We start from the raw sequence: 11,676 nt of genomic DNA, 5'->3' as shown, positions 1-11,676 counted from the left end.
GAGCTTATATACTCAGTTGATTGCTTATGCCGCTCACCTGCGCAGGCTTGCGCTGCCAATTCATTCTTAATTGGCCCGTTCAATACTCTTTCAGACGAGTAGCTTCTGAACCGAACCTCCCAATGCGTGGATTTTACAATCAAATCCACTTATAGTGCTGAAGTTCCCCCCGAAGGGGAACAATATATTCACTATATTAACTGTGCAATCCATCCTGTTGTTTACATCCAAGTAACACCAGTATGACTGCGCATATGGGTAACTGACCAAATATTGATGTTAGTGCAAACCCTCTCTATGTATTCATGATTACAATATAAACTCACTGATTAGCCTGGAAACCTATGTCTACTGGGTGTCGTCATTGCCATCAGTCTGGGATCTGACAGTGACATTGATGCTTGCTGGAAAATAGCAGTTTTCACAAATAATTCTAAATAATTTGAATAAGATGCATTTCTGGTTCACATCCCGTATAGGACGAGTTTGCACTTGCAATTTTACTGTATGCATCTATGCTTTGGGTAACCTGACTGACTCTTATGGACTGAACCAATAATACTTGTGTATGCCAGTGATGACAATAAACATTTATAAATATAAAGCAAATAATAAAAATGCTGAAAATATTAAATGAAGGAGAAATAGATTACTTTTTATCACACACACATTTAGATCAAACAACTGTTGAGCTAGGCTTATACTTCTTTTTTTTACTTTCTTTTTTATAAATTCATAAAATCCGGCTCAAAAAGTGAATAATGTTGTGTTAATGAAAAATCATTGTAGTTTCAGAAATGTTTTGCCTAAAAAGTAATTCGTACATTTTTATCATTAAAAAAATAAAAATTCAGCTTTGTTATTATTATAGCCATACTAATATTACTTATTAATAGTATTAAAATATTTTACTTTGCTTTGCCCTGTTGAGTTTAAAATTCAGATTTTAACGTAATAAATGCTCCCTGCCACATCCAGTATTAAATAGTATAAATCCTTGCATTGACAGCTTGATGTGTACATACAGTTGAAGTCAGAATTATTAGCCACCCTTTGATTTTTTTTTTTAATTACTTTTTTAAATATTTCCCAAACGATGTTTAACAGAGCAAGGAAGTTTTCACAGTAGGTCTGATAACATTTTTTTTCTTCTGGAGAAAGTCTTATTTGTTTTATTTCAGCTAGAATAAAAGCAGTTTTAAATTTTAAGGACAAAATTATTGGCCCCTTTAAGCAATTTTTTTAAGAAATCAGTTTTTAGAGATGAGTTACTAAAACTATTATGTTTAGAAATGTGTTGAAAAAATCTCCCCATTAAACAGAAATTGGGGGAAAAAATAAACATGGGGCTAATAATTCTGACTTCAAATGTAAATATAGCAGTAACGGGGCCCCCTAGCGGTAGCAGAGCACTTCTGCTATAAAGTGAGCCCAACGCTACTAATCGCCACTAGAGGACAGCAATGCTCTTCTGTGATTTTTGAACAAACTATAAAAGTACACAACCCTACCAATTACCAATTTTTTTGCTAGCCCGTAACCAGGGGGGTCGTATGGTTCGAAAGACCCACCCCCCACTGACAAAGGTCCAATGGGTGCCCCATACATGATAGCTCATTAATCCTATTTTGACCGCTATGCCATCATAAATTGTGGAAATAACCCGAAGGCTTTATCTGACGTAAGTGAAGTCAACTATTGTGTTGTTGATAAATAAAGAAAACATTTTACAAGTAACTTTTATTCTAAATCTTGGACCTTGAAAGAAAAAAAATGATCAATGAAATGTGCAAAGCAAATTAATATGAATACTACATAGGCTTTTGTTGTTATCCAGAAAGTTCAAATTTAATTTAGGCTAGAAAAAAATCCTTAAGCTCTACAATATTCATATTATGTTTTAAATGTTTTTTTAAGCAACTGGGCAAATTCTGACTGATGAAAGCTGTGCTACAGTTTGTTATTTGTCTAATAAATGACAATAGGCTGCAAAATTCTTTCTACTGTTATGATTTAATTAATTTGTATAAAAAAATAATAAAAATTTCCATGTTTCTTGATTCTAAATCTTTAGAAATAATTTTTGGTACATCAAAAATTGTCGTTTTGATGACCATCTAACACGCCAATCTAGCTGAAAATAATGCTTAAAAGGTCACTAAATATAGTATTTAAACCTCATTAATTACATACAAAATGACACAAATAACTTTTAGAGAAAAAAGAACCAACCCTTTTACCAGGCTGGCTACAGGCCTGTATTACTGTCTGAAAAAACGTACATTTTTTCTTTACTAAATGGATCTAAGTGTATCGATTTTCAACATTGTGTAAATATTTAAATCAAAATGAATCGAAAACGCTAATTGTTCTCATATCCTTCACTGCTTCTCAAAGAGCTGTTTGTTACTTTAGAAATAAGCACAAGCAGTTGAACATCAAAACTGAATAAAACCAGTTTATTCATCAACAGCAATAATACAATACTGCTACAGCAATTAGACTGCCAGTCAAAGGCTTGGACACATCTGCTGGAATTTGATTTTTACTATTTACTGTATTTTACATAGTAAATCATATTTTAATATTTACTACATTTATATAAAAGTTAATTCTAATAAAAAACTTAAAAAGGTAATAATACACTAAAAGAGAAACAAAAGAAACAAATAATTGTTTTATAAATAACTATAAATATGATATATTATATATGCTTTATGAGGTGAATTTGAATTTGAATTTATTGAATAAGATAGCCCCTTGAGATGAGCCATTTCATTTTCGAGGGGGTCCCAAAAGTACATTTATGAGATGCTTTAAAAACACCTCTGGAAGAAACTTACATTTACTTTGCTTTTCTTTTCTTATGTGTGGGTGTACAATACATTTACATTGTATATTAATACTGCATAAAGGTTCTCACACTGTTGAAAAAATAAAGGCTAGGGTAGGGAGGGAATAGCAAAGGGCATTTTATGTATTAATTATATATTTATTGATTTTTTTAAATGTAGTCAAGATTATAAAGAAGAATTTTAAGGTGGCCATCTCCGTCAAACTTTTGTATGAGTTTTGTACAAAATGTTGTTATATTTTTGTTATATTTTAATATATGTATGTATGCAGTACATGCAAATAGTGTACAAATTAAATTTAAAACAAAAATTGTGTCCAAACGTTTTACTGGTAGTACATAAACAGTAAATAACACATGCTCCATTACAAAAAAATATGCATTTCCTTGCTTTCTAAACAATATTTCTTTAAATAGAGTTTTACAAAAAGCTACAAAAATATCAGCATATTTGTTGTTGACATTTTATGTATTTATCTAAATATAAATCCTCTATTTTGATTAATATTGCACTTTTTTTTCTCCTTTTGGTAAAATAAAGGTATTCAGCTCAGTAAAGCTCAGCCAGGCCACAGTGTACCATAGTTTCTCTTACAGCGAGTAAATAGACAATAAAAGTCTGAAGGCAATACATGCAACAGATTCAGAAAAACACACAAAAGTAACAGCATTCAGTGTAAGTAGATCCATTTAGTCATCAAAATCTGGGATGTCATCATAAGAGTAACCACGGTAACCTTTGGAAGCATAATAAGCAATCCGAAGATGGTAAAATCCAGGAAGAAAGATAAGTATGCCGATGATGAGAACTGGAATCGTGCGATCTGGATACTACAAAAAGATCATAATATTGCTGTCAAACATACTGACAGGTACAGTGCACTTGAACAAGCACAGAACTGCAGGTTTGTCTACTCACCGTAACCTCAATGTATCCTGCCAATAGAAGTGATCCAACAATAATCAATAAAGAGCCCACCAGAAATAGGAACGTTGCCAGGGCAATTGCCTTGTAGGGTACTTTAGGTGGGGTTCTCTTGAACTATAAAAGAGTGTTCATGTTTTAATGCTTACAATAATATGTATTAGAATATATACACTCACAGGCCACTCTGTTAGGAACACCTGTTCAGCTGCTTGTTAATGCAAAGATTTAATAAGCCTGGCAGAAATGATTTTAGGGATACAGATGTGGTCAACAAGACGGTATGCTGAAGTTTGAACTGAGAATCAGAATGAGGAGGAAAGGTGAGTTATGTCTGAGTGAAATCTAAATTTATAATATTTGTTTTGCTAACACACATTGCTGTTCTTTAGGTGAACAATTATATCTAAATCTAAATCTGGCCAATTGGTTCCACATTTGGAGTGGCCTTCTCTGTTGACATCAGTTTGACTACGCTGAAAATAATGACATTTGATGTTGGTTCAAACCACTTATTTTAAAATATTTAAAACAAAAAAATTATTGAGTTTTTTTTTTTTTTTTGCAACATACTTAAGTATGTTCGATCTGTTTAAATTTGTAAAAACTACTAAGTTAACTTAATTTCTTTATGTTGCCCTAACACAAATCAATTGTGTGGAACCCAGCAATTTTTCTACAGTGTTGCTTGATTTCACAAAGAAACAAAACTACTTTTTACATTTTTGTCAGTTTAGTGGCTAATTTGAGTCCAGTAATATGAAAATGTATGGTATTTATATTTTAGCACCTAAGCCCATCTCCCAACCGTCATTGGAAGATGACCAAATGTTACAAAGTTGTACAAATTAATACCAATATGCCACTAAATCAAAAGGTTACAAACTGCCATATTGTTGGTTTGACAGCTTCAGTCAAAATTATCTTAACAACACCCCTCCTACTGTTACTTTCCTATGAGGGAATGATGCATGAAAAGAAAGCCCCGCCCCCTACTCAATATTCTGTTTCAGTTGGAAGTAGTCAACATACTGAAATAATTTCATTCATTCATTTTACTTCGGCTTAGTCCCTTTATTAATCAGGGGTTGCCACGGTGGAATGAACCGCCAACTTATCCAGCATATGTTTTACACCGCAGATGCCCTTCCAGCTGCAACCCAGTACTGGAAAACATCCATGCACACTCATTCACACACATACACTACGGCCAATTTAGTTATGTTTAGTTAGTTATTCAATTTAGTTAGTTGTTCAATTCACCTATAGTGCATGTCTTTGGACTTTGGAAGAAACCGGAGCACCTGGAGGAAACCCACGCCAACACGGGAAGAACATCCAAACTCCACACAGAAATGCCAACTGGCCCAGCCGGGACTCAAACCAGTGACCTTCTTGCTGTGAAGCGACAGTGCTTACCCCCGAGCCACCGTGTCATCCTACTGAAATAAATGTCTCAGTAATAATATCTATTACCTGTTTATCTTTACTGTATTATCAAAACATCAATTAATGATTTAAAGAAAAAAGATAACAGTAGCATTTCTTTATTTAAATGTTATCTTGCTAGCAATTTCTTTATTACACAATTAAACAACAATATTGTTTACTTTCCCTGTATGTTGCAGCCCTAAACCGCAGTAATCCTTTCTTGTGACTGTTGTGGTCTTTCTGTGACACAAAGCTCAAAGCATCTCAAACTGTTTTCTTGAACATCACATTCAGCTCACTAAACTCAAATCCACAGGAGAGTCATATCATGAATGTGCAGCTGACAAACTCTCAGAAACTTCAACTTATCATTATATCAATAATGCCAAGGAATGTTTCCAGCTCCTCTTTGTTGAATCTGTGCCACAGAGATATAAAGAGATAGTTCTCCCAAAATTTTTAATTCTGTCATCATTTACTCACCCAATGTTTCAAACCTTTATAGCGTTCTGTCTTCTGTTAAACACAAAATAAGATGTTTCGTGTCTGTTTTTCCTATTATGGATGTTAATGGTTACAGATTTACAGTTTCCTTCACAATATCTTCTTTTGTGTTCAGCAAAAAAAAAGAAACTTATAAAAGTTTGGAACCACTTGAGGGTGAGCAAACAGTGAATACATTTTAAGAGTATCCCTTAAAAATATACCTTTAAGGGAGCTCTGGAGACCAAAAAAAAAAAAACCTCTAACTGATAGCACTTTCAAGGTGTACATGATAAAGTGGCCGGCGAGTCTTTTACAGCTTAGATATTTTCTCACCTGTAGATCGATGTAGCCTTCATCGCTGTCTGCCAGCCTCGAGTATTTCACTTTGTTGTTTGGAGCAGCACCGGCAGTGTTGTTTCGGGTTGCCATCATAATGAGTTTGAGGCTTTTTTGGCACTTATAGACAATGAAGAGTAGTAAATTATACTGTAATTATCCTGGTGTATTTATATATATATATATATATATACATATATATATATATATATATATATATATATATATATATATATATATATATATATATATATATATATAGATAGATAGATAGATAGATAGATAGATAGATAGATAGATAGATAGATAGATATAGCTATATAGATAGATAGATAGACAGACAGACAGACATAGTTTTGAATAAGATAACAAAGCTTGCACCACTATTAATGCAGCATATAAGTCTTAGTGAACTCATTTTCTATCCTTTCAGGCATTTGTTCAATTACCAGTAAACAAAGTAGTTGAATACAGTCATTTGATAGCATCCTGTTAATAGTCTATTGTCTCAGGAGACATAATGACTTAATAGCAGCTATTATGTCGTTATAATAAACCCAGGAGGTCTGTGTGCAGAATGTTATAAATCTTATATTGCTGTATTCGATCTTATCTTCTTTATATTAGTTGATCAGTTTGTAGAAGCGTTCATATATACTCACCAGTGGAAAATGTTGTCATCAACTACAAACTCTAAACACGCCGTTGTTTGTTGCCGTTTAGAGCAGACGTGGGTAATATTTAAAGGCTACGTCTTTGGCAATACAAGAACTTTTCTTTTTTCAATGGGAACACTGCTCGATCCTCTGCGCACATTATTGTTTACTTCCTTATTCCCATTCCAAGCTGCGCGCGCGCAGGGAAGAGCAACGCCGATAGCCAATAGAAAGTTGATCTGCAAATGACAAGGCAAAAAAAAAAAAAAAAAAAAAAAAAACAAGAATATAAAAGACACAATTAACAACATATTTTAAAAACATAGCCTACTACTTGCATGGCGTACATTATAAAATGTAAGGATAATTTAAAGTTTTAAGTAATTTAGCATTTAAAATGTATGAATAAACAAATAAACAAACAAACAAGAGATAATTGCATAAAGTTCGATTTCACATATAATTATTGTATACATAAGAAGTCAGTTTTAAACTGTTTATGGAGGACGAAGCCTGCAAAAACAATAATAAATAATTACGCAAATATATAAATAAATGATTAAATACATCTGTAAATTATTGCATAGATAAAACAATCGGCTAAATAAACAAATAAATAAATACAAAAATATACAAATGAATGATTAAAGAAATCCATAAATTCTTGCATAAATAAAACATAGAATAAATTATTATGCAATTATATAAATTAGTAAATACATCCATAAATTCTTGCATAAACAAAACATAAAATAAATAAATACGTAAACATATATAATTGATGAATAAATCCATAAATTCTTGCAAAAAAACAACATTAAATAAATAAATATGCGAACATATAAATTAGAAAATAAATCCATAAATTCTTGCATAAATAAAACAATAAAGAAATATGCGTATATATAAATAAATGAGTTAATAATTCGATAAATTCTTGCATAAATAAAAAGTAAATAAAACATAAATAAATATGCAAATACATAAATTTGTAAATAAATCCATAAATCCTTACAAAAATACTACATTAAATACATTTATATGCAAATTAATAAATGAGTAAATAAATCCATTATTCTTGCATAAATAAAACATTAAATAAATAAATATGAAAATATATAAATTTAAAAATAAATCCATAAATTCTTGCATAAATAAAACAATAAAGAAATATCCTAATATATAAATGAATTTGTGAACAAAAAATATAAATTCTTGCATAAATAAAACATTAAATAAATACGCAAATATTTAAACTTGTAAATAAATCCATAAATTCTTGCATAAATAAAACAATAAAGAAATAAAGAAATATGTGAATATATATATATATATATATATATATATATATATATATATATATATATATATATATATATATATATATATATATATATATATATATATAGTAAATAAATCCATAAACCAGGCATTAGGAGAGAATCCCAGACTTCCCTATCCCTAGACACTTCCTCCAGCTCCTCAGGGGGGATCCCGAGGTGTTCCCAGGCCAGCTGAAAGACATAGTCCCTCCAGCGTGTCCTGGGTCTTCCCCGAGGCTGCCTCCCGGTGGGACATGCCTGGAACACCTACTTAGGGAGGAGTCCAGGAGGCATACGAAACAGATGCCCGAGCCACCTCAGCTGACTTCTCCCGATGTGGAGGAGCAGCGACTCCTCCAAACTACTCCAAACTCCTCCCGGGTGCCAGAGCTCCTCACCCTATCCATATTGAGTGCGCCTTGCCACCCTTCGAAGAAAACTCATTTCGTCCGCTTGTATCCGAGATCTTGTCCTTTCGGTCATGATCCAAAGCTCATGACCATAGGTGAGAGTAGGAACGTAGATTGACCGGTAAATCGAGAGCTTTGCCTTTCGGCTTAGCTCCTTCTTCACCACAACGGACCGGTACATCGACCGCATTACTGCTGCCGTTGCACCAATCCACCTGTTAATCTCACGTTCCATCCTTCCCTCACTCGTGAACAAAACCCCAAGATACTTAAACTCCTCCACCTGGGGTAAGGACTTTCCTCCAACCTGGACATGGCAAACCACCTTTTTCCGGTAGAGCACCATGGCCTCGGAGGCTCGGACTTGGAGGTGCTGATTCTCATCCCAGCCGCGTCACACTCGGCAGCAAATCCATGTCTGATGAAGCCAACAGAACAACATCGTCTGCGAATAACAGAGATGAAATCATGTGTTCCCCAAACCAGACCCCCTCCAGCCCAAGACTGCGCCTTGAAATTCTGCCCATAAAAATTATGAATAGAATTGGTAAAAAGGGGCAGCCCTGCAGGAGTCCAACATGAACTGGAAACAAATCTGACTTATTGCCGGCAATGCGAACCAGACTCCTACTCTGTTCATACAGAGACGAGACGGCCCTCAACAGATCGCCTCTGAGTCTGACCCCATACTCCCTGAGCACCCTCCACAGAATGCCGCGAGGGACACGATTGAATGCCTTCTCCAAGTCCACAAAACACATGTGAAATGGTTGAGCATACTCCCATGAACCTTCGAGCACCCTGGTAAGGGTATAGAGCTGGTCCAGTGTACCACGGCCCGGACAAAAACCGCATTGTTCCTCCTGGATCCTAGGTTCAACCATTAGCCGGATCCTCATCTCCAGTACCTTGGCATAGACTTTCCCCGGAAGGCTGAGGAGTGTGATCCCCCTATAGTTGGAGCACACCCTCCGGTCCCTCTTCTTAAAAATGGGAACCACCACCCCAGTTGCCTAGTCCAAAGGTACTGTCCCCGACCTCCATGCGATGTTGTAAAGACTTGTCAGCCACGACAGCCCCACAACATCCAGAGACCTAAGATACATAGGGTGAATCTCATCCACCCCCGCTGCTATGCCACTGCGGAGCTTGCAAACTACCTCAGTGACCTCAGCCTGGGTGATGGGCGAGTCCACCCTTGCATGCCTAGTCTCTGATTCTTCGATGAAAGACATGATGGTGGGGTTAAGGAGATCCTCAAAGTATTCCTTCCACCGCCCGACAACATCCCCAGTTGAGGTCAACAGCTCCCCACTTCCGCTGTAAACAGCGTCGATGTGGAGATGCTTTCCCCTCCTGAGGCGCCGGACAGTTTTCCAGAATCTCTATGAGGCCCGCCGATTATTGTTATTATTATTATTATTATTATTAGTTGTAGAATAAATTATAATTATAATTTAAATAATTGGAATCACATTTCAAGTAAAATGATATTAGGTTAATAATTAAAAAAACTAACTAATTTATGAATGATGCCAGTATAAAGAGATGAATGCCAAAATGATTTTAAGTTAATTATTAGGCAGTTAAAAGCAAAAATAAAAAAATACACTTAGTTTTAATAAAATGAACAATAAAACCATTTAATAAATATGTGCATTTTTGTAACTAAATAATTCATTCAAATAATACTTTTAGAGCATATGAAATTATAAAGTGAATCATTGATTTTGATATTTGCACATCTATTTACGCGATTAGATAGCATTAAAATGAGTTTCACTGAAAAAAACAATAATTATTTTCCATACTATTTCCGTTCATTGATTTTCAGCTGCAGATACAAGTAAATTTAAATAAATATAAATTTGAAACGTTAAAAAAATTAGTGCAATTATCTACAATTGTAAAATATTGAAAAAAGCATCACAAAATACACTTACTACCCCCCCCCCAAAAAAAAACACTCTCGCTAAATAAGTAAATTATGCATTCATAAACTTTATGCCAAACTGACTGTGAGCATGTGAATTATGTATTTCTATGAATATTAAGTATGTAGTGAGAAAATAAGCACCTAAACCATTTTTGTTTGTTCTAATATTCTATAATGGATAGTGTTGGACTGAATTTTTCTCTCAAGTGCTGAACCTCATTCATCTGATCCATTGTTAGTGTCTTATTCTTTATGGTTTATGCAACTGCTGCCTTTGGCCGACTTCCAAAGTAACCCTACAAGACAACAATGAAGGAGACTTAACATTCACATCACGTCTTGAGGCTGCAGCTTTTAGGCGAGTGCTTCAATAGCTTAAACATTTAAAGTGACAACAACGAAACAAAATGCATGCCAACATATTCGAAGCCAATGCAGGCAATCGGTCACCCTCGCATAAAACTTCTGCACAAAGTTCAGTTCTTGATGCACAGCAAGGGGGAAAGTGAATAATGTAAGAAAATAAACAATGGATGGACAGAGTTCAGGATGTTGATTTAACTGTATGATTCAAAAGCTCAAGTACTTAAATTCTTCATTGAAAAATAATTTTATAATTATGTAAAATAAAGAAAGATGGTGCATTTGTTCTTAATTTATCATTGTTATTTTTATATAAGCATTCACTGAAAATTCAGTCATCATTTTCTTTCTCTCAGTGTAATTTTATCTTCTGTTAATGTCTCTATGAACTGTTGCTTCTGCTTTTGGAGTGGTTTTCTATTGACGTCAGTTTGATGGAATCCTCTACAAAATAGTTAACCACACCCCTTTTACAATTAGTTTGTTATCAGTGAATGAAGTGTAAAAAGAAAGCCCCACCTCCTACTCAATATTCAGTTTTAGCTGAAAATACATCAACAAACTAAATAAAAGTCTCAGCAACTTCCAGTCTACAAGGACTTTAAACTCAAAAGTAGATATTTTGAAGAATGCTCATGCTGCTCTTTTCCATACAGCGAAAACTAATGAAAATACAAGTTAAACTCCAAAAGAAAGTCTTACATGTTTAGACTGAGGCCAAGGGTTATTGTGAAATTATATTATGAAACCAATCATGATGATGGATGTCAGAGAAAAAGCAATAGACAGTTTGAAAAATACAGAGTGACATTCACCGCCACCAGGTGAACACGCCATTTCATATCGCAACATAAATCATGCTGTTTTTTTTTTTTTTTTTTTTCTTTGGCTGTGACATTCAGTTTCATTACCAAAGCTGACCTTCAGGGACATCAGTGATCAATGCTGATAAATTAT

General features: G+C 34.1%; 1 protein-coding gene across 1 annotated transcript; it reads right to left on the bottom strand.

The window, feature by feature from the left end:
* Positions 1–2,445: 2,445 nt before the first annotated feature.
* tmem230a (transmembrane protein 230a) lies at positions 2,446–6,736 on the bottom strand. Its single transcript, NM_001004006.1, is given in 4 exon segments — positions 2,446–3,685; positions 3,774–3,896; positions 6,030–6,152; positions 6,695–6,736. Coding segments are annotated over 3 exon segments (363 nt in total). The 5' UTR covers positions 6,129–6,152; positions 6,695–6,736; the 3' UTR covers positions 2,446–3,544.
* Between the last annotated feature and the right edge of the window lie 4,940 nt (positions 6,737–11,676).

The sequence above is a fragment of the Danio rerio genome, chromosome 10 (genome assembly GCF_049306965.1).
Source record: "Danio rerio strain Tuebingen ecotype United States chromosome 10, GRCz12tu, whole genome shotgun sequence".
NCBI lineage: Eukaryota > Metazoa > Chordata > Actinopteri > Cypriniformes > Danionidae > Danio > Danio rerio.
This window is presented reverse-complemented; position numbering and strand designations above follow the sequence as displayed.